At 40.3% G+C, this 25,086-nt stretch overlaps 1 protein-coding gene across 1 annotated transcript in view; it reads right to left on the reverse strand.

Moving 5' to 3' along the window:
• Nucleotides 1-25,086, reverse strand: part of MOV10L1 (Mov10 like RNA helicase 1) — a 161,328-nt gene that overhangs the window by 29,584 nt on the left and 106,658 nt on the right. Inside the window, exons 10-13 of the mRNA XM_089686613.1 lie at nucleotides 17,770-17,883; nucleotides 8,767-8,857; nucleotides 5,963-6,135; nucleotides 349-495 (exon numbers count right to left, since the gene is read on the reverse strand). Of these exons, the coding sequence (XP_089542739.1) occupies nucleotides 349-495; nucleotides 5,963-6,135; nucleotides 8,767-8,857; nucleotides 17,770-17,883 (525 nt within the window). The remainder of the gene's footprint in view (nucleotides 1-348; nucleotides 496-5,962; nucleotides 6,136-8,766; nucleotides 8,858-17,769; nucleotides 17,884-25,086) is intronic.

A 25,086-nucleotide genomic window follows, 5' to 3' on the forward strand; every position in this document is an offset into this window, starting at 1 on the left:
CTGTCATGTTGTAATCGATAGAACAGGTTCTTCTGTTCCTGGAGGTCCAAACAGTTGAAAAAAACATACTCATGCACAAAACCTTTAATGCATTAGAGCCAATGATGGTAATTTATACCTAAGGGTAATTAGGCGAGATGGGGACACAGAGCACAGGATCAGTCCAACCATATGATTGCTCTATTGTCAAGGTGGAGAGTAAATATCTTTTCGTTTTGAATACATCTAACAAAGCATTGGAAAAAAAAAAGTCTACTGGCTTCCAGTGTTCATGAGAATGGGCATATCTCAGTTAGATATGCCATCAAGACAAATATTTTCAACAAGTATGGCAGTAAGCCAAATTACCTCTTCTTGGCGGCTGGAAGCATTTACCCTAACCATAGTTCCAGGTTCCAAACATCCAGTTTCATGAAGACGGAGGCAGACAAGATCAGAAGCACTGTTAGATGGAGCACACACCAATATACGACTATCGGGCAAAGCATAATAAATCTACAAAGTATAAAAAAATGGTCATAGTTGACTCTTCAAAGGATGTAGGGCACATATATACAGCATACCTTGTCAGCATTATAAAACTGTATTACATCAGTATAAAAATGAAACATAACAAATCTTGCGCATGAGTGTGGTGGTCTGATTCCATTATAGCACATTTGTTATAGATTGGGAGATGTAAACACACAGCGCCATGCTGCCCTCTCTGCACTGGGGGGGTGTCCCCAAAACAGTTGACAAAACACCAGCCTAGTGCATCATCTCTAAAACCATTTATTAGGGAAAAGAAAAAATGTAAATTAATCTACTCACAGGCGTCCAGACTACCAAAGCATATCAAATAGTTGCATTCAGTTCATCCACTCCACTTGCTCCAAAGGCTTGGGAGGGTATCACTCAAGATCCTAATGGCTTGTGTGTCTCAAGGGCCGTACCCTCTTCCTCAGAGCTGTTGGCTCAGAGAAAGAGGGTACAGCCCTCGAGACGCATAAGCCATTAGGATCTTGAGTAATGCCCTCCAAAGTCTCTGAAGCCAGTTAAAAGGCTTAACTCAACGACTACTATGACTTTAAACAGTTTGTTTGGACCAAGCTGGCCCAAATTATTTTACTAATCGATGAAGCGGCCGTCAGTACTGTATAAACTGTATGTAGCACTGTGTTCTGGAAGCCGTATGAGGACTTCTCATCCTTGGAAAAAAATTAAGTTAGGCTGAGTGCTGCTCAGCTATTGATATAAATACCCTTGTATTTTTATGAATGAATGCAAAAAGGCAGGTGGATGGCCTCACGATCTTCACCTCAGCCAGAGAAGTCGTATATTTGTACATAAAAATACAAGGCTTCCTATGAATAGCTGAGCAGTGCTCCGCTCAACTTTATTTTGTTCCTGGAATGGGAAGTCCCTGTACCTCTGCCAGAACACAGCAGTGTATACTGTATGTAGCTAATGCTACATATAGTTTATACAGCACTGATAGCAGCTGCATTAATTCGTAAAGGAATTTGTTAGTTTGGGCTAACTTGGTCCAAACAAACTAAAGTCATAGGATTCCTGGCATTAGGCTTAAAAGGACACAAGCCACTCATTCTCTTTCCTTGCCCATTTTAATTGAAAGGTAGATCACAGAACACACGGGTTTCCCACACAGGGTTTTCAGCAATACACAAACATATATTCAGCCTCCCGACTTGCTCTTGCAGTGTTGCTGTGCTGGCCCACAGGCGTAGGCCATTGCATGCATGTGTTGTGGTGCACTGCAGTGTTAGTACTATGGGTTGGCATTCACAATGAATAACACCACAACACATTACTGCAACATATGGGGGTCCAACTATATTTTTCACACAATTTTCACCCAAGATACACACATTTTTCTAACTGGCTTTATTTGGATAACTGTGCGAATTCTGAAAAAAATCTGTATGGATCTTAAGTGAAAACATTTATAAACAGACCCTATAGATATAAATTGACCTTTACTGGATGACATCTACAGGTGTATCTCAATAAATTAGAATATCATCAAAAAGCTAATTTATTTCAGTAATTCAATTAAAGTAAAACTCATATTATATAGATTCATTAGACAAGCATATATTTCAAGCATTTATTTATTTTAATTTTGAGGATTATGGCTTACAGCTAGTGGAAATCCAAAATTCAGTAACTCATAAAATTTTATTACATATGACCAATAAAAAATAATTTTAATACAGAAATGTTGGCTTATTGGAAAGTATATCCAGGTACAGTATAGTATGCACTCAATACATGGTCGGGGCTCCTTTTGCATGAATTACTGCATCAAAGTGGCGTGGTATGGAGGCAATCAGTCTGTGGCTCTGCTGAAGGGTTATAAAGACCAGGCTGCTTTGAAAGCGGCCTTCAGCTTGTCTGCATTGTTTGGTCTGGTGTCTCATCTTCCTCTTGACAATACCCCACAGATTCTCTTTGGGGTTTAGATCAGGCGAGTTTACTGGCCAATCAAGCACAGTGATACCATGGTGATTAAACCAGGTATTGTTACTTTTGGCAGTGTGGGCAGGTGCTAAGTCCTGCTGGAAAATGAAATCAGCATCTCCATAAAGCTGGTCAGCAGAGGGAAACATGAAGTGCTCTATAATTTCCTGATAGAGGGCTGCACTGACTTTGGACTTGAAAAAACACAAATGAACCAACACCAGCAGATGACATGGCTCCCCAAATTATCACTAATTCAGGAAACTTCACACGGGACCTCATGCAACTTGGATTCTGTGCCTCTTCATTCTTCCTCCAGATTCTGGTACCTTGATTTCCAAATGAAATGCAAAATCTACTTTCACGCGAAAAGAGGAGTTTGGACCACTGGTAACCAGGTAAGACGCTTCTGACGTTGTCTCTTGTTCAGTAGTGGCTTGACACAAGAAATGCGACAGTTGCAGCCCATGTCCTGGATACATGTGTGTGTGGTGGCTCTTGAAGCACTGACACCAGCTGCAGTCCACTCCTTGTGAATCTCCCCGAAATTCTGGAATGGCCTTTGCTTCACATTCCTCCCAAGGCTGCAGTTATCCCTGTTGCTTGTGCACCTTTTTCTGCCACACTTTGTCCTTCCACTCAACTTTCCATTAATTTGCTTGGATACAGCACTCTGTGAATAGCCATCTTCTTTAGCAATTACTTTTTGTGACTTTCCCTCCTTGTGGAAGGTGTCAATGAATGTCTTCTAGACAACTGTCAAGTCACCAGTCTTTCTCATGATTGTGTAACATACTGAACCAGACTGAGACACCATTTAAAGGCTCAGGAAACCTCTACAGGCGTTTTGAGTTAATTAGCTGATTAGAGTGTGACACCGTGAGTCTACATTATTGAACTTTTTCACAATATTCTATATTTATGAGATACTGAATTTTGGGGTTTCACTAGCTGTAAGCAATAATCATCAAAATTAAAAGAAAGAAATGCTTGAAAAACACTATATTGTCAAAAGAATTGGACAATATACACATGAACTTTAATGACATAACAGTAGTCTGTAGGGTTCAATATTGAGTTGGCCCACCCTTTGCCGCTATAACAGCTTCAACTCTTCTGGGAAGGCTGTCCACAAGGTTTAGGAGTGTGTCTATGGGAATGTTTGACCATTCTTCCAGAAGCGGATTTGTGAGGTCAGTCACTGATGCCAGATGAGAAGGCCTGACTTGCAGTCTCTGCTCTAATTCATCCCAAAGGTGTTCTTTCAGGTTGAGGTAAGGACTCTGTGTAGGCCAGTCAAGTTCCTCCACCCCAAACTTGCTCATCCATGTCTTTATGGACCTTGCTTTGTGCACTGGTGTGCAATCATGTTGGAACAGGAAGGGGCCATCCCCAAACTGTTCCCACAAAGCTGGGAACATGGAATTGTCCACATTGCCTTGGTATGCGGATGCCTTAAGAGTTTCCTTCACTGGAACTAAGGGGCCAAGCCCAATCTCTGAAAAACAACCCCACACCATAATCCCCGCACCACCAAACTTTACACTTGGCACAATGCAGTCAGGCAAGTACCATTCTCCTGGCAACCGCTAAACCCAGACACATCCATTGGATTGAGAGACAGGTAAGCGTGATTTGTCACTCCAGAGAACATGTCTCCACTGCTCTAGAGTCCAGTGGTGGTGTGCTTTACACCACTGCATTCAATGCTTTGCATTGCACTTGGTGATGTAAGGCTTGGATGCAGCTGCTCGGCCATGGAAACCCATACCATGAAGCTCTCTATGTACTGTTATAGTAATCTGAAGGCCACATGGAGGTCTTTAGCTATTGACTCTGCAGAGAGTTGGTGACTTCTGCGCACGGCACTGCACTGACTCCGCCTTGTCATTTTAAGTGACCTAACACCTCATGGCTGAGTTACTGTTTTCAGTTGTTTCCACTTTGTTATAATACCACTAACAGTTGACCGTGGAGTATTTAGTAGCAAGGAAATTTCACGGATGGACTTATTGCACAGGTGACAACCTATCACAGTACCATGCTTGAATTCACTGAGCTCCTGAGAGTGACCCATTCTTTCACAAATATTTGTAGAAGCAGTCTACATGCCTAGGTGCATGATTTTATACACTTGTGGCCATTGAGGTGATTGGAACACCTGAATCCAATGATTTGGAGGGGTGTCCCAGTACTTTTGGCAATATAGTGTACATCACTCTGTGTGTAATGAATCTATATAATACACGAGTTTCACTTTTTGAATTGAATTACTGAAATAAATTAACTTTTTAGTGATATTTTCATTTATTGAGTTGCACCTATATTTTTCCAGGGCACAATACAGCAAACCATTTTCTTTTAATTATAAAAATCCACATTTTACTTTTTTTCCATCTCCTCCAGCCTCTCTGCAGCCACTCCATGTCTTCATGCATGCACTCCTTTCACGGTCTCACATCATTGCTCAGGACTGGTTTTCTGATGGTTGTGTAACATCACTGCATAATGTGAAATGTAATGGCAGCTTATAGACTCAAATGGAAAGGAGTGTGACAGGGTGATCTCACAGCAGAGTAGCTAGGAGATGGGGAAGAACTGGCACTGTATAACAAAAGTGCCCATGAAGGATACTGCACTGCAGGGTCAGCAGGTATTTAAAAAAAAAAAAAAAAAAAAAAAGCTGCTGACTTAAAAATGACTTTTCAGATTCCATCAAGCTGATACTAAGGTTTGGCTTTTTAAAGGGGAAAAAAAGAAAGAAAAAAAAAAACCACAGACATGCCATACTTACCTGCTCTGTGCAAATGGTTTTGCACACAGTTGTCCCAATCCTCCTCTTCTCAGCTACATCGCCAGTGCTCCTGGCCCCTCACCCCTGCTGAGTGCTCCCAGAGCAAGCTCTTTGCTCTGAGGCACTTGTGCATGCTTGCTCTGGAGCCACCTCTGCATGTCCATTGGACACACAGAGAGCAGCTTGCCCCCCCACCCACTGTGTCTGAACCAATAATACCATGCTCTCATGCACATTGCTGAACTGGGATCAGGCTTGGGTAAGTATTGGACGGGGGCTGCACACTGAAGGTTTTTTTTACCTTCATGCATAGAATACAAGATAAAAAAAAACATTCAGCCTTTACAACCACTTTAAGGATCGTATGATATTTTAGTAACTGGGATTACATCCACGTACAGATTTTATACTTAACAGATTGCTGACATTTTCCTAAAAACAGGCTCAAAATTGATCTGGTCTTTGAAGGAAAATGATAAAACGGTATAAAATTATTTTTCAGGAAGAAGACATTAAGCTGGAAAGTTTCAACCTTTTACTATAAATTACACATTTTTCCTAACCTGTAATTTAACTGAAATAACAAAAACACTCACAATATTCATTATATATTATTCATTTATAAAATAATTTTTAAAAAATCACTGGAAAAAAAGCGCCCAAGTTTCCACAGATTATCGCACGAGGTCACAACACAAAAATCACCTGCAAAATAGCTTCAATAACTGTGACAGTTTTTCCTGTTCCTGGAGGTCCAAACAGAATGTATGGAGTAGGGCGGCACTCTCCACTCAGTATCCTCTTTACTGCAAGCCTCTGGTGATCATTCAGTTCCGGATTAAAGAACTGATTAATTATCTTTGCAGGGGATTTCTTACCTGTACAAATACCAGCAAAAACAAGCCATTTACAGACTAGAACAATCATATCACTAAACAGAAGGAGGCCATACAACTTGGTGACAAATGCTCCCATTTTTTTTTTTTGTTGGTCCATCTCTTTTCAGTTGTTTTACCTGTAAAAATCTAGTTAATTTGCAATGCACTGGCACTATCCCTGAAGTTCTCCAAACAGAATATTTTCACAGAAATAAGTATTGCTAGCTACTGTAGGGGTCATGAACACAGGGCTTAAAAAAAAAAAAAACACACTAGTTTTACAGACGTTTGTTTTTTTTTCTGTCTGGAAGTGCACCTCTATGTGTCCACGTGCCTTGAAAAATGCTTGATGTGCGCAATGCATCTAGATGCATTTAGTGCTTGAGCCTTCATTCATTCCAATGGAGAGAATTAATATTCTGACCAATGGAATCTTTAAATGCTGCAAAGCTTGACACGACTAAACACTGAGTATTTTTAAGCTGCAAAGTAAATGGTGTTCAGAGGATTAATTTAAAACGTCCAGTGTGCATGAGGCCCTACAACAATTCTCATCTTTACTGTAATGCACACTCCGCCACATCAACACGATTAATGAGAATGTTCTGCTTTTATCCCATGGGTCATACATATGATTGTTTGAGTGTGCAAAAATAAAAACATTACATTTACATGACATTGTGTTAATCATCACTGAATGCTTATGTGTTCTATGACATTTAAATAAACAAGTAGTCCATATAAAAACATGAGCACATAAAATATTTTGTTTTATTTGCACATTTCAGCCATTCAGCTAAGGATTTCATTGCTAGTTTGACGAAAATCCTTTCTTCCTCCATTTTTTTTCTATTTAAAGGATAAGTTCACCTTTCATAACATATTACACCCACATTAAGGGTGTAACATGTTATGAAAGGAATTGCCCCCGCTCCTCCACTATGACAGCTAGTGGGGAATTCTCCCCCTGCTGTCAAAATTTTTTTAGAAACACGGCCGTATGTTCTGTGAATGAGAAAACTACAAGTCCCTGTGGAGCGCTGTAGTAGTTCACTGAGTCTTCCTGTCAGAGTGTATTAGCTCGCTGGTATGGGATGTATAGGCAAACAGATATATGACAGGTCTGCAGGAGATCTGCATGGCAGCAGCGATCTGCTGACCACTGGTGCAATGCTTTACAGGCTCCTGAAAAAAAAATGCATTTTTTAAACCTGCAAAATTGATTTACAAACATCATTGCAACGGCGTCTTCACAAAATATGGAACACCTGTAATAACTGGGCTTGGGCATGCCCCCCCTGCTGGTCCCAGCACACTCTCAAAATAGCCAGCTCTATGTTTGCTAGTTGTTACACATCCACTCTTGGAGCAAATATTTCTGGGTTATATCACAATTTTTTTCTTGCTTTTTACTTGTTTGAAAGACAGTAATTGAAAAATCCCTGATAGTCATATCACGATTTACATGCATTTCATTTAGAAGTAGTGTAATGCTTTGCAAGCACCTGATTTAGTCTGTCTACATACGGATTTGCTTTACACATTCTGCATGCATAAAACATTCACGTAAAAGGGACTGTTAACCGCATTAAAGTTTTAAGGTCAGGAAAACCTCCTCTATGTAACTTTCTTTTGGGAAGTTTATTTCTCCGTGACTTCTTGCCCTTCTAGCCTAAAGGCTGCAGAAGTGCTCGTTAGATTTGGGGTTGTCTATTTGTCAGGGCTTCACCCAGAAAGAAGAGGAAAAAAGGCCCCAGTAACAAAGGGAAGTCATCTAAAGCGCTGAGCAAACTTTTGGCGCTATATAAATCCTGTATAATAATAATAATCTGCAAGCTGGTAAATGTAACAGTGGGAACCTTGAAGTATCTGCTCTTAAAGTGACTGTGTCACTACTCAAAAATACCAACTTAGCCATCCCTACAAAAGGAACATTCTTTTTCTGCTGTCAGCGCTGTCTAATGCCTATCTGATGCTGAGAAATCTTCTGAAGTCCACACTGAACCCAACCCTTCCCGGTTCCTGCTGGTTTCTCTCTGACCTCTGCTCATTACAGGCTACAGTAGTGACGTGGAGGTCAGCAGGAGGGACCACTGAGAGCTGGGAGAGACCATGAATATTGAGATTCCCGGAAATGTTAGTTCAACTGCAGCCTTTAATAGAAGATTTGTAAGCATCAGACAGGCGTTTGGGGGCACAGGCAGCAGGAAAGGTGTGTTGTGTTCTGGTTCCGTACACATTTGGGCAATTCCACATCGTGGCAAAACATGTTTGGGTGCCATTCATCCTAAATTGCTACCCCAAATGTGGTGCGATTTTGCCTCGGCTGTCACAGCAAAACGCTTGTGTAAAATAACGCCTGGCTCAGGGGCAAAATTTTGTCTCTGATCTTCTTTGGCTCAACAAACGCACATATGGCAGCACATTAAAGTGAACGGGCTGCCCTATTTGTGACACACGGAAACGTGTGAATCGTGCTTCTAAAATTGCTAGTGGGTATCCATGTTCCCACTAAGCGATATACGAGTTGAATTTTTTTGTACAGCAACAGGACCACGTTAAGCAGGGCATTAAGTTTCATCTGTTTTTTAACTGACAAGCCTGCAAGCCTGTTTGTGACTGAGCACCAACCTTGCTTTGTAGTCTGAGTAGCAACAGTCACCATGTCACTCATTGACACAGAATTCTTCTCTCGAGTTAGTGCCTTGTGCTGCTCATCATTCTGCAGAGGTTACAAAAGACAAAAACACATGGTTTCTTGATATACTATTGCAGTGCATTTTAAATTTGTGTTATACTTTAGATTTTTTATGCGATGCACACTTGCCAATTGGAACATTTGCTTCTTAAAAGCAAGCAATACACAGATATTTGAGTAACCTAATAAGTGTAATACATTAATGCAGACAATTGACTCATCAAGTAATATATATATTTAGCATATACAATATTTCCCAGAGCTATGATCTGTGAAAGCCAATTAGGATAGCTCCAAGGAGCAGGGCCCTCCTATCCCTCTTGTATTAACCTGTATTGTTGCTGTATTGTCTCCCGTTATATTGTAAAGCGCTGAGCAAACTGTTGGTACTATATAAATCCTGTATAATAATAATAGGATTGCCATGTTCAAGCATATGACGCCACTTGAGGCTGGACAGGACATGATCACCCAATCGGCAAGGGAGAGGGGAGACGCATCCCAAGTTATCCCAGAAACTAGGCAGTGTGCAGAGAAAGAAGATGGATGCCGCTCATACTCGTCCCGAGGAGTCCTGTGAAGACACTGGTGCAAATGGCCTAAGCCCTCACTCAGGCCATGCCCTCTGAGGCATTTTGCCCCGCCCATAGGGGGCTTGATCACAGAGGATGGTAGAACAGACAGCTCGGAAGAGGAAAAAAGATAAATATTAAGAAAAAGAAAAACTAAATGAAGACACGAAAAAATGCATAAAATATATCACCGAAACCAAGGGAAAAAATAATAAGGTGTATAAGAAATAATAAAAAAGTTACAAATAAATGGAAAATAAAGTAAAAAATGGAACAAAAGATGACAAAAAGAATGTAATAATGAGGTGAAAAATATGAAAGCATATAAGAAATTTTATATATATATATATATATATATATATATATATATATGAACATAACGAAGACAATGTAAAAATAAAAACAAAAATTAAAAAACAAAAAAAATGACAATGAAAAACCACATTAGGGAAAAAGAAAGAAAAAAAAAAAAAAAGAGAAAAAAATATGTATGTATGTAAATGATTAACCTGATGAAAAAAGAAAGGAAAAAAATGTTTTTTTCTTTCATCAGGTTTTATTACTTTAAACAAAAAGTTTACATTTTAACATAATCATTTACATACATATTTTAATTTTTCTCTTTTTCTCCCTTTTTACCTAATGTGGTTTTTCATTCAACCAATTTTTAATCTTGTCATTTTTGTTTCTCTGTTCACTTTTTCCTAGTTATGTGTGCGCGCGCGCACACACACACACTTCTTTTCTTATATACTTTCATATTTTTCACCTTATTTCTACAGTCTTTTTGTCATCTTTTTCATTTCCATTTTTTGTCACTTTTTAACTAAATTTCTTATACACATCGTTAGTGTTTTTTCCCTTAGTTCCGTTTACATATTTTATGCTTTTTTATCTCTTCATTTAGTTTTTCTTTTTCTTATTATTTCCCTTTTTTCCTCTTCAATCATGTTTCTTTCCACCTGCACACACTTACCCTTTTTCACGGCCGAAGATGCTATTTATAGCAGAGCTGTCTGATCTATCATCCTCTGTGATCAAGCCCCCTATGGGCAGGGTGAAACGCATCACAGAGTGTGGCCGGAGTGACGGCTGAGGCCATTTGCACCACAGTGTCTTCACAGGATGCCTCTGGATGGGTATGAATGGCATTCATCTTCTTTCTCTGCGCACTGTCCAATTAGGATTGCTGGTATTTACTAGGTGAAAGACCAAAGTGCCCAAAATAGAAGGCTATTTTAGGGGGAATTTCCACAGACCAGTCAGGATATCCATGCTGGCCAAAAGCACCTACAATGGGCATGTGAGCATCAGAACTCAGCAATTGGAAGGTGGTTTGATCTGGTGAATTCAAGAATGGTTTTAGGAACACAACAAGTCTGAGGTGTTGACTTGGCCTCAGAATTCTCCAGATCTCAATCCAATCGAGCATCTATTGGACATGCTAGAAAAACAATCCAGGACTTAAATAATCCACCGACTGCCTGGAGCCAGCTATTACAGAATATCTTCAGAAGTCTACTGGAGTCCATACTTCAACAGATTAAGGTGGGGGGGGGGGGGGTGTCATAAAATAAATATATACACACACACACATATATATTGTGCTGTCGATAAGGGGGTACAGCCAGTCCTCCTGTATGGGGCTCAGGCCCCATCAGTTCAGCATGGAAAATCAGATCATGGATAAAAAGGGTGATCAGTGTGGTGGTGGTGAGGGGGTCACTTATTGCAATCGAACTTCCCGTGTGGCTCTCCCTGTAGCAGCTGAAAGCCAGCTTCTTATCCTCTACCTCCCTGCCAGGAGAGACACACAGGGGGATCGATTCCAGTATGTGTGCTTCTTTCCCCACCGATCTCCTGTGTGCCCACAGTGCTGCCACCTTGATGTCGCTAGCATTAAGACATTCATTTTTCACTTTTTCGGAGTAAACCTGTAACATTGTTTCATTACTGTCCAAAGATATGTTATATTATAGATTTGGAAAAAAAAACATAGAGTAAAAAGGTACTTATAAGTGTAGGGTGATATAGCTTAAACTTTTTATCCAAAAGGAAAAAAAAAAACTTTCTCTCCTTCAAAAATGTTAGTTGGAGTTGGGCTAAAGTGCATTTAAAGCTACATTTCCTGCTAAGACTACCCTGTCCACAGATGAAAACACTGCTGTGCAGTTTCACTGCATAATGAGCAGCATTGTCACCCTATTACAGGAAGAGGAAAAATAAAGTAACTGACACGGAGATTGAAGAGAAAAAAAAAAAAACCTACTACGTTAATGCTAGTGTCAGACTGCATCATATACATAATTTTGCTCATAGTTACATATTAGTTATATTAATACTTAAAAATTAAGTCAGCACAGTTTTCATTTTGAAAGCCTTTCTATGTCAGCCTTCAAATAAAAGCATTGAGCTTGCATAACCTAACTGAAAGTGTAGTGGCTTAATAAAAATTATCCTCATCCAGGCAGATTTGAATTTTGAAAAAGAAAAATACATACGTTCAATGCACTTGGCAATGTTACAGAGGAAACTGGTAGCGTACAGTGAGGAACAGAAATATTTGAACACCCTGCGATTTTGCAAGTTCTCCCACTTAGAAATCATGGAGGGGTCTGAAATTCACATTGTAGGTGCATTCCCACTCTGAGAGACAGAATTTAAAAAACAAATTCAGGAAATCACATTGTATGATTTTTAAAGAATGTATTTGTCTTGCACTGCTGAACATAAGTATTTGAACACCTGAGAAAATCAGTTAATATTTGTTTGCAATTACAGAGGTCAACCGTTTCCTGTAGTTCTTGACCAGGTTTGCACACACTGCAACAGGGATTTTGGCCCACTCCTCCACACAGATCTCCTCTAGATCTGTCAGGTTTCGGGGCTGTCACTGAGCAACACGGAGTTTCAGCTCAGCTCCCTCCAGAATCTCAGCTCCCTCCAAAGATGTTCTATTGGATTTAGGTCTGGAGACTGGCTAGGCCACTCCAGAACCTTGATATGCTTCTTACGGAGCCACTCCTTGGTTATCCTGGCTGTGTGCTTCGGGTCGTTGTCATGTTGGAAGACCCAGCCACGACCCATCTTCAATGCTCTGACTGAGGGAAGGTGATTGTTGCTCAAAATCTCACAATAGATAGCCCCATTCATCCTCTCCTTAATACAGTGCAGTTGTCCTGTCCCCTTCGCAGAAAAGCACCCCCAAAGCATGATGTTACCACCCCCATACTTCACAGTAGGGATGGTGTTCTTGGGATGCAACTCATCCTTTTTCTTCCAAACACGATGAGTGAAGTTTAGACCAAAAAGTTCTACTTTGGTCTCATCTGACCACATGACTTTCTCCCATGACTCCTCTGGATCATCCAGATGGTCATTGGCAAACTTCAGACGGGCCTGGACATGTGATGACTTGAGCAGGGGAACCTTCCGTGCAATTCATGATTTGAAACCATGACGGTGTAGTGTTCTACCGTCAGTGACCTTTAAAACTGTGGTCCCAGCTCTCTTCATGTCATTGACCAGCTCCTCCCTTGTAGTTCTGGGCTGATTCCTCACTTTTCTTATCAGTGATACCCCACGAGGTGAGATCTTGCATGGAGCCCCAGTCCGAGGGAGACTGACAGGCGTCTTTAGCCTCTTCCATTTTCTAACAATTGTTCCAACAGTTGATCTATTTTCACCAAGCTGCTTGGCAATTGCCCCGTAGCCCTTTCCAGCCTTGTGGAGGTCCACAATTTTTTCTCTGATGTCTTTTGACAGCTTTTTGGTCTTGCCCATGGTAGTAGTTGGCGTCTGACTGACTGTGGGGTGGACAGGTGTCTTTAAAGAGCTCAGACAGGTGCTACTAAGTTAGATTGAGTGGAGTAGAGGTGGACTTTTTAAAGGCACAGTAACAGGTCTTTGAGATCCAGAATTCTTTCTGTTTCTTAGGTGTTCAAATACTTATGTTCAGCAGTGCAAGACAAATAAATTCTTTAAAAATCATACAATGTGATTTCCTGAATTTTTTTTTTATTGTGTCTCTCAGAGTGGGAATGCACCTACAATGTGAATTTCAGACTCCTCCATGATTTCTAAGTGGGAGAACTTGCAAAATTCTTTCAGTTTCTTAGGTGTTCAAATACTTCTGTTCCTCACTGTATACCGTAAACCGGCGAAAAAGCATATTTATGGAAATAACCATCAAAATGCATGTGTTCTGTAATTACATGACACTGAAGATTGTCAATGTATCCATACCTTTTTGCACGAAACAAAGAATTGTATTTAATTGTATGAGATAGCCTTTGGTTGTATGAAAAAAGGCACAGTATGTAAAAGATCACATGTATACAATACAGTTGAATGTGTATGCGTTTGTTTAGCATAGTGTACAACAGTACATAACATATACAATAACTTTAAAAATATACATACAGTAACAATGTACATCTGTCCTAAAGACATATATTATACAATGTAACAAAGGCAAAATCTAAAGCCAAAAAAATGACCATAGGCATTGGAAGCCATCATGGTTACTGGATGTGCACAGTTATCAGGAATTGTCTTCGTAAAAACAAAACAACACTGAATGACATACTGTATCTCAGGCAAGGAAGAGAATGGAATGTAGATCTCATTGTAAGTGACATTTATTTATAGACAAGTTACTGCTCCAAGCAACAGAGAACAAAAACAATGCAGACACTAGTAATTGAGAGTGATTAAGTAATTCTGATTGAAAAAGGGCCTGAACAAGGAAAGCACTGTGTTTATTAAAGGGAGGAGGACTGTGCCATCTGCCAGAAGTAGTCAATCGACTTTTGAGAAGAGGGAAGTCCTTGACATTTACAGAATAAAATATTATAATATATTGCTGCTCAGTTTTTATTAACAAACCAGAACAGGTATATGCCATTTTTAAACTCCTTCAGCTAAAGAATTCTTTATGGCATGTTTATTTAAGACTCTTTTCATTTTCGCTTTGGAAACCTCTGCACTTTTCTTCATGAACCTAAGGAATGTATGATGCAATCTTTCTGATTGTTTAAAACAATGGTGCTAACTAGTCATTGTACACTAAATCAATAAGGCTCTCCTTCAACAAGAGTATTTCATTTACCTGATTTTCCTGCTGGGCGAGTGTCTGCTCTTTCGTGCCCATACAATCTTCCTTGTGGAGTCCTGTGGTGCTGACTTGTGGAGACTGTAATATCACCATCTCTGGGAACAGCACTTAAGAAAAGCAAATGTTGGTTGAGGCTTTCACAATAAACTGTATACCTGCAATGCAAACAGCTTGAGGTATGGCACTGTAAAATGGGTCTAGAGAATAGGATTTATTTTGAATTTCTAAGTCGGTTACTAAAATGTAATACCGATATAAGGTAATGTTTAGCAGTATGTTAGAAATATTTAAATTGCAAGCTTACTTTTATACAAATCACATTAGAGTTTACTTATCTCCTATTTACAACAGCGTAAGTAGTTAGCGAGTTGACCTAGAGAACAAAGTCTACTGAATTCAGGATAGTGCCCCCTTTAACAGAAATTTTACTGAATATAATTGTAAGTTGTTTTACGTAACAGGAACATTTTAAACATAAAAAGGCATGCAAATTACTGGTGAGGCCATTTACCCTACTGTACTGCTTAGTAGAGCTATGCAGTAACACAGTCCAGGAAGAAATCCATGGTATCCTATTCAGCACTACCTTTGAGCAATATAGCATAATCTCCATTCCTCCTTTGTAATTCCTAAAAATGTACACCTCCTCCTAAAATTTAAAAGGGAAAAAGAATGACCATATCTGTTTAAAAGTCAAATTGCAGTGGTCACATTGGAAAGATAGCACAAAGTCCATCAGCTAGTGATTCTGTGTTAACTCCAACACAAGAACCTATCATTTTCAGTGAATCAGAGGCCAATTCATTGAGCTTCCATAGCACTTAAGTCATGCTAAGCTGACCTCTCAAGAATACTGCATGTACTGTATTTTCCGCTCCATAAGATGCACTTTTTCCCCGTCAAAAAATGGGGGGAAATGTCTGTGTCTTATAGAGTGAATATGGAATGGCCAGCCCGGTATTCCCCCCGTCGCCGCCGCCTTGTTAGAATACCGGGCTGGCCACTTGGCTCTTCAGTGGCAGGCAGGGCCCAAAGCAGCTGAAAAAAAAAAAGTCAGCAGCTACAAAAACTGTAGCTGCTGATGTTTAAAATACAGCTACTTACGCGTTTCTCAGTCCAGCAGTGTCCTCACCACCACTGGTTTCACCATCTGTCTTCTCTTCCTGGCACTGGCATCTTTAGTGTGGGCACCCGGCTGTGACAGCTCGCAGCTTCACAGCCGGGTGCACACTGCGCATGTGCGAGAAGCGCTGTGCTTTGTGAATGGCCCCGTAGTCTTCTGGGACCTGTCACATGTCCCAGAAGATTACAGGGACGGAGGATAACTTCCGCTTCCAATCGCCTAGGCAATTGCAGCAGAAGTGGGAGCGGGTACCTGTCAAATTCAGGTACCCGCTTCCCCCCCCCCCCACTCCCTAAAGGTCTGCAGTCTCTGGTCATCTTCTGTACTATGTCTGCAGTCTCAGGTCATCTTCTGTAGTATGTCCTCAGTCTCTGGTCATCTCCTGTAGTATATCTGCAGTCTCCGGTCATCTGTACTATGTTCGCAGTCTCTGGTCATCTGTACTATGTCTGCAATCTCTGGTCACCTCCTGTAGTAGGTCTGCAGTCCATTGGTTCAGAATATTTATTTTCTGGTTTTCCTCCTCTAAAATCTAGATGCATCTTATGGGGCGAAAAATACGGTAACAATATCTCTTTAAATGCCACTTTAGCATACTTTAAAAGGATACTAAATTCTGAAAGATGTGCCCAAAAAGGCAGACAGAGAGAAAATGACCTGTCATCAGTATTGCCTGTAGCTGAACTTTTCCCATTATCAACCTGACATGTCTTGTTCATAATGTGTCACTTTATGAAGGTGGCCATCTTGCTTTCTCTTGTCAGAGCCTCCATGAAAAAGAACAGTGAGCAGCACAGTAGTGTCATCCCCCAATCTCACTCCAACTCTCATGAAGCTTGCAGTTGGAGACAGCGGATGCTTTAGTTTTCACTATACAGATATGAGGCTGTAGGCGCAGCAGTGCCTAGTGGTTACTCACCTACTAGGAAGTGAACTGCTTTTTTTCAGGAGGAATTCCAGAAGTGCTTACCTGCTCTCCCAAGATGTTCTGCTTGTTCAACAGCAAACTGGCATCTTCTGCTTGTGATTCTGTACAAAACATGTTGCACGGAACTTGTTTAAAGAGAAATCTCAGGCATAAGTTTAACAAATTAATGAGTTACAAATGCTATTTAAACACGAATATTGTGCCTAAATTATAAAAATCCACTCTTTTTATCTTGATCTTGGGTTTCCTTGAAATTAAAAGCGTTACTAATGTCTAAAAATTTGTTTTAATTTAAAATAAACATGTTATACTCACCTGCTCTGTGTAATGATATTGCACAGACCGGCCCCGATCCTCCTATTCTCCCACTGGCGATCTCAGCTCCTCCTTGTTTGTGTGTCTCCCCATAGCAAGCTGTTTGCTATGGGGACACATGCTGCGTGCACACTCCCAACTCATGTGTCTACGGAGCCGCGCTCCATAGACATATAAAGTGGGACTTAGCCCCACCCACTTCCTCTTCACTACATTTGATTAACAGGAGCAAGAGCCAATGGTTCCTGCTGCTGTTCCAATCCCTGTGTGAAGAGGAAGAGGGGGGAGAAGAGATACAGGAGTGCACAGCGCTGATCTCTTCTCCTCTCTCTTCCCCTTCACACAGATGAGGGGGAGCACAGAGTGATAAAAAACTTTTTTTTAACAAGCAATGCATTAAAGACAAAAAATGTTTTTAGGTTTAGTATCACTTTAAATAGAGAGAGCACTTCAATAGGTCAAGGAAAGCTGAAACCTGGGTAATGTAATTTCCTCTCTCTGCTTCTTGTATCAGCATCCACAATGAAACCTCCAAGGTAGGTGTAAAGAAGAACTCCAGGATAGGTAAAAAAAAAACAAAAACACACCCATTACTACACCCCCCTACACAAAACACTCAAAAAGGCTTTATTTAAAATTGTCATTGACTTGATGATCAGGAAAGAACCAGGGAAGGCAAACTATACTCAGATTAAACTTCAGCTTTAATGGACTGCTAACTCTTGGATGGACAGCAACTTGCTGATAGGGCTTTTCCCCACTGTTTGTGCCTACTGTGTATTTCAATATTCAACATAAAATGCTCACTTAAACATTCTACAGCAAAATAACACCACACAGTTCTAAACATAGAAAACTGGTAACTGTGCATGCTGTGTTTACAAGTATAAGCATAAAAGCATGCCTGTTATATGTGAATTCCACGTCCATTGGCTCATAATTATAGGACTGCTCCAAGTTTGCGTTAACTCTTAATGTGACTTCCTCATCATGTATCTAAGAACAGCAAAAAAAAAACAAAAAACAAATAAACATTTGCTGTACTACTTTATAATTTTATGTATATTGTGCATACAATGAGCTGGTAATTTCTTATTCATTTTGAAGCAAATGGATATTTTCACAGCATGCCCAAAGTAAGCAGCTGTGCAGCACATATCATAAGTAGCTTTTTAACAAGCAATTACAAGCCTGAATGTAATTTACAAAACATTACCAACATGTAACAGAATGCTAAACAAGGGAGAATTATGCATCACAAAATATACATAAAACTGCTTCACTAAACCATAGGTAGCTATGGTCAGATATTTATATGATCAATATTTCAGTTTGTGGTATGCATTCTTTCACCAGTTTAAGTGCATAGCTGCTTCTAACTAGAGACTAAACGGAATATGTAACATGTTCCCATGCAAAATTATTCCTATCTACTGAACATTCCCATTTCACTTATTAGGACAACATCACAAAACAGCGGGGGTAGAGGCAAGTGTAGTTTGTAAACTTTGCTTAAATGTGCCCATTTTGTTTGTTTAAAAGCTCAGACTGAACAATATGTAGGATTGACTGGCTGACAACTAGGCTCTGATCCCAAAAAACTATGGGGGTCATGGTGGTGGTGGGTTCACTGTTGAATACAAATGACTTGTGTGTAATGGCTGCCTTATTGGGTACAGCATGGAGATGGACCCAGGCTAAATTTCTTCGTATAGTGTTTTTCCTTACAGGAACCCCACATATATAGCTATATACACTACAAATCTGTTACAGTTCTAATAAATTGCTTGTTCATTACAATATAAGCAGATGGATAGGATTTGTCCTTTACAAACCTTACCCATCTGCTCAAGTAAATCTCCCCCAATTACCTTTTTGTTTTAACCAACCACATACTGTATTATGGATGCACCCTAAATGTTAACCCCTTCCCAACCAGTGTCATTAGTACAGTAATCAGTGTATATTTTTAGCACTGATCACTGTATTAGTGTCACTGGTTCTCACAAAGTGTCAGTTACTGTAAAAATGTCTGCCGCAATATGACAGTCCTTGGTTGCCAGCATTACTAGTACGAAAAATAAAAATTCCAGTATACCTCCCATAGCTTGTAGACGCTATAACTATTGGGCAAACTAATCAATATATGCTTATTGGGATTTTTTTTTTTACCAAAAATGTGTAGCAGAATACATTTTGGCCTAAATTTATGAAGACATTTGATTTTTATTTTTTTTATAATTGGATATGTTATATAGTAGAAAATAAAAAATATTGTTTTTATTTTTTCAAAATTGTTGGTCTTTTTTTGTTCAAAATGCAAAAAGTAAAAACCGCAGATGTGATCAAATACCACCAAAAGAAAGCTCCATCTGTGGGAAAAAAGGACATAAATTTCACTTGGGTACAATGTTGCACGACCACGCAGTTATCAAAGTACCGCAGCACAGTTACGCAAAAAAATGGCCTGGTCAGGAAGAAGGGTAAATTTTACGAAGGGCAAGTGGTTAAAAAATAAATATATGTACATTTCGGTTTTCGGCCAAGTGCATTCTGAATTTTCAGTTTCGGTGCCAGAATTTTCATTTCTGTGCACCAGAGTACACTAAGTTTCTGCAAATGAATGAAATAAAGATACATGTGAAATTTACAGACACTTACTTCAACCACTGTACTTGTGTATTCAACCATAGAAGAGGTGTATGATTGGTGTTTTAGCAAAACTTTATCACCTGGAAGGACAAAAGAAGAGGAAAAAAAAAAAAAAAGGAAGGAGAAAAAATTATTCAGTAAGACCAGCAGAACGTGCCATGGGCTTTTACGCACAGCAAAAATTCTGAATTCTTTTTTTTATTAACCAGAGCACAGTGAACTGAAATCTGCTTGGTTGCTTTGGGCGACTAGTTCAGCCCTCCGAAAAGTGATGTTTTTGTTATACTTGGTACCAGGTGGATGGAGTCACTTCTTGGCTTCTTATATCTCTTGAAATCTTTGGTATCTCTCAGCCATAGCTCACAGTTTTGTTTCTGCCCACTTCAGGGAGCAGCGTGCTTACATGTCTCTTCTGGCATTCTACATAATATAATTAAAATCTAGTTGATCTAGCTAGTAGGTCTGTTTTTCAACTGAGAAGCTCTTACCGTTACAGGGACGAGACAGACCATTTAACACTGGCAGCAGTAGCAAAATGATCAGCTTTTATTTATTGAAAACCTTTACCCCAAAACAGAAAAAAAAACTGTTTTATGTAAAGTATTATGAAGTATTAGCTGTGGTTCATCTTCAATTTGTTAATGTATTTAAATCTGCTAGTACTTCTACACTCCTTTCCCCACAGACTGACAATGCTGCTGTCCAAATCTGCCCCTGTGCTCATTCATCCAGAGTGGTGTCTGTAGAATACAGAATGTGAGTTACTGGCCGATCGACAGGGGAAAAAAGCCTAAAAACCCCTCCAAAAACCTAATACAGCCTCTTTTTTGGTTTTGGGTTTAATGACACTTTAAACAAGAGGTTTTGGTGTACTGACCCTTAAATAGGAACTAAACCCACTGTGACGAATTGTCCCTTTGTGATAGCATTTTGCCCTTCCTGTTCTGGTTTAATCCCCTTTGTAAAGCTGGACATTTCACAGACATTCTACACTGTTTGTTTAGGAAAATGTGACCTTGTAGTCTTTCACTTCTTTAGAGTTCCTAGGTATTGTTGTATTGTATGGTTTGTTGTGGGTGGGGAAAACCTGGTGCCAGTCTGTCTGGTGGGGGTGGGGTGAAGTTGTATATACTGAGCTGTGTTTAATAAAGATTGGCAGTTTCACCCTACACGAAGTTCTGACTCATGTTTTTGGCTATAATACCTGCCTTGGGAGAATGCTGGAAGACTTGCCGGAAATGAGGACCATTGGGTGAGACGCACTGCTCCGCACGAGGAAGCCCAGGCGGAATGGTTCCGCCACACCCACCAATTTAACCCTTTCCCAAAACAAATTCAAGGCATGCCTTGAATCAGAACTGTTACAGTTTGCTTATGTTGGCTCTCAACCAAACTATCAAGCCATGAAATGGCTGGTGTCAAAGCCGATGTGCAGTACCATGAAAAATGCAGATCAAAAAGGTCAAGATGGCAGATTTTCTTTACTGTAAAAAAAAAAATAGGAGTAGTATGTTCTAAAAACTTGGATGGCACACAATTTCCTTCAGTTAAACTGTGATAAGACTGAAGTCATGCTTATTGGCACTGCCCATCAATTTTGTAACGCCAATCCTGGTAGCCGATCGATGGCACTCTACTTAAGCTTCACTCTAAATGGGAAAATCTAACAGTGATATTTGATGCCAGTTTAACCTTTGATCCACATATACAAAATGTTGTCAGAATATCTTCTTGCCATGTGAGAAACATTGCTCGGCTGCCTCCCATGCTATCATACACTGTAGCTGAAGAGCTTATCCATACATTTGTTTTCTCCCGACTTGACTACTGTAATGCTCTACTTGCTGGTGTACCTAAATCCATAATTGATATCCAGTTGTTGTTGCACTAAGTGCTACTGATAAAAAATATATTACAAACTTCAAAAACAAATGAGCATGTAAGTCAAACGCTGCAGACAGGTGTGGGCGACGTCAGCGTCAGGTCCCCTGATCCCCTTGATGTCTACTGAGACGAAACGTATGTTGGGGCTGGGCAGAGAACGTGCTGACAGCAATCACGCCAGTCTGGGGCCGGCACCAGCAGTGTGTATGACTTACATGCTCATTTGTCTTTGACATTGGTAAGTATTTTTTTATTTATTTTAATAAATCATTTGAACATTATCACACTATCTGGAGTATTATCCTCTTTGACCAAGCACACAGCGGATCACAATGAGGGAGGAAGAGAGGAGGAGAGATACCAAAGTCTGACACCTCTTTTCCATCTAGGATGTTACAAGCAAGATATGGTTAGCATCATGCTCTGTTAGACCACCTATAATCTGGAGTCTGACTATTCAGTAAGGAGCAGTGTGTTTTTTTTGTGGTGGTGGGCATGAGAGTCTATTTCACCACACACGTGGAGGATTGTTGTGGACATAGCTGTTCATCATAAATCAGAATTTTGTCATCATCATTTTGTTTGGAGTTTCATGTATTTTGACTTAATATTATTGGTGGGAGCACATTTAAAACTATAAGTGACTCACTATTAATACATTTTTTATCAATAGTGCAACAAATGGATATCATATATTATTTATATTGGTATTTTTGAGTACAGCTATTGTTTCACTATTGGTTTTATGGTTCACAATTTGTTTGGATTTTTTTGCACTCAGCGCAGTTACACAGTTTTCACACTAAATCCATAATTAAATCGACTTCAATACAATCATGGGCAAAAATATTGACAGCCCTACATTTCTGACAGATAATGGTTAACATCTCCAAAATACGTACGTTCCTAACCCCAGACACTACTAAACGCGTTCACTCCCTCATTATCTCACGCCTGGACTACCGCAAATCCCTCCTCACCGGCCTACCTCATCACAGACTATCCCTGCTTCAGTCTATCCTGAACTCAGCGGCCAGACTCATCCACCTTACCAACCGCTCCTCTTCTGCCACCCCTCTCTGTCATTCCCTCCACTGGCTCCCAATTGCCCAACGCATCAAATTCAAACTACTAACACTGACATACAAAGCCATTCATAACGCTGCCCCAAACTACCTCACCGACCTGATACCCAAATACCACCCAACCCGTAATCTTCGCTCCTCAAAAGACCTCCTACTTTCTAGCTCCCTGGTCTCCACCTCCCACGCCCGACTGCAGGACTTCCCCCATCCTCTGGAACTCACTGCCCCAATCCATCAGACTGTCACCTACCCTCCTCACCTTTATGTGCACATTGAAAACCCATCTCTTCAGGGAAGCCTACCCCACCCTCACCTAACTGCCGATCTCCTCCACTCCTCCTACCACTCCATCCCCCACAGCCACTTCCTCCTGTGCCACTATCCCCTCCCTCCTAGATTGTAAGCTCGAAAGAGCAGGACCCTCGAACCCCTCACGTATTGTTTTGTTACTGTATTGTCTCATGTAATATCCCCCACTATAATGTACAGCGCTGATCAAACCTTTTGGCGCTATATAAATACTGTATAATAATAATAATAATGCACCACTTCGCCCAGAAAAGTGTTGCAATTATAAATGTTTAGGCACTCTCAAGTTTATTTCTTTTGTTTGTATTGGTATGACACAAAAAAAGTGGAGAAACAAAAAGCCAAATCTGACACATACCACGCAAAACCCCAAGAATGGACTGGACAAAATTTTTGCCACCCTCAATTTATTATTTGGTAGCACATCTTGTGGAAAAAATAGCTGAAATCAATTGCTTCTTGTGGCCATGTTTCTTTTCTTTCGGCAACTGCTCCAGGTCTCTCAGACTGGAGGGGTTCCTTTTCCCAACTGCTGTTTTGAGATCTCTGCACAGGGGCTCTATGGAATTGAGATCTGGACCCATTGCTGGCCAGTTCAAAACTTTCCAGCACTTTGCCTTAAACTACTTCTGGGTGCTTTTTGACTTGTGCTTTGGGTCACTGTCCTTCTGTAAGATCCATGACCTCTGACAGAAACTCAACTTTTTCTGACACTAGGCCCTAAATTGCACCCCAGAATTCTTTGAGAGTCTTTAGATTCCATAATGCCATGCACCCAGTCAACGCATCCAGTGCCTGAAGCAGCAAAGCAGCCCCAAAACATCAGTGAAGCTCCACCATGTTTGACTTTAGGGACTGCAAACTTTTCTTTAAAGGCTTCATTTCTTTTTCTGAAAACCGTAAAATGATGGGCTTTACCAAAAAGCTGTAATTTTGTTTCAGCTATCCACAGTAAACTCTCCCTAAACGATTTTGGCTTCTTTAGGTATGTTTTGGCAAACTCCAATCTGGCTTCATGTTTCTGTGTGAGCAGTAGGGTCTTCCTGAGTCTCCTACCATAATATCCCTTTTCATTCATATGGCGACGTATAGTTTGAGCTGTCACAGTTTTACTCTGTGCTTGAAGGTCAGCTTGAATTTGTTTGGAAGTTGATTGAGGTTCTAGCCACCATTCCAACAATCCTTTGTTACAATCTTTGATTCATTTTTCTCTTTTCGTCCACATCCCGGGAGATTAGCTACAGTGCCATGGGCTGTAAACTTCTTGACACTCTTGCACACAAGGACACAAGAACATTCAGATCTCTGGAGATGGACTTGTAACTTTGAGATTGTCCATGCTTTTCCACAATTTTTGTTCTCAAATCCTCAAACAATTCTTTGCTGCTTTTTCTCCATGCTCCACGTGGCACACAGACACACACAGAAAGGTTGAGTCAGCTTTTCACCATTTTAACTGGTTGCTGGTGTGATTTCTATATTGTCAGCATGTGTTTATTGAAACAGGTGAGTTTACTTACAAATTACAGGAACATCACAAACCTGGAAAGCAGTTAATTATTTCTTGCAATTTTGAGAAGGTGCCAATAATTTTGTCCAGTCCACTTATGGGGTTTTCTGTGCAATGTGTCAGATTTGGCTTTTTGTTTCTCCACTTTTTTTGTGTCATACCAATACAAACAAAAGAAATAAAACTTGAGAATGTCTAAACATCTGCAATTGCAACAATGTTCTGGGCGAAATGGAGCATTATCTGACAGAAATGCAGGGGGTGTCAATATTTTTAGCCATGACTGTATGTACAAAATTCTGCAGCCAGAATCCTGAGTAGGTCTGGTACAAGTGACCACATTACCCCTATCATGGAGTCCTTGCACTGCTACCCGTCAGGTTGCGCATAGACTTTAAGATCCTCTTGCTCACCACATATAAGGCTCTCCATGGCTTGGCACCCCATTATCTCTTTGAGCTTTTATTAAACCTACTCTCCCCATCGTAACCTCCGCTTCTCATATTCTGGTCTTCTGTGTGTCCTTTACTCACTTACACTCGATCCAAAAACAAGAACATCAGAGAGTCATCTTCTCTCAACTCATTATTACAGGTACTTGTATAGTGCTGTCAATGTACACAGCGCTTTACATATACACTCACCAGCCACTTTATTAGGTACACCTTGCTAGTGCCAAGAAAATATCCCACACACCATTACACCACCACCACCAGCCTGAACCGTTGATACAAGGCAGGATGGATCCATACTTTCATG

The sequence above is a fragment of the Staurois parvus genome, unplaced genomic scaffold (genome assembly GCF_062004578.1).
Source record: "Staurois parvus isolate SC_StPar_1 unplaced genomic scaffold, SC_StPar_1.0 ptg000019l, whole genome shotgun sequence".
Taxonomy (NCBI): domain Eukaryota; kingdom Metazoa; phylum Chordata; class Amphibia; order Anura; family Ranidae; genus Staurois; species Staurois parvus.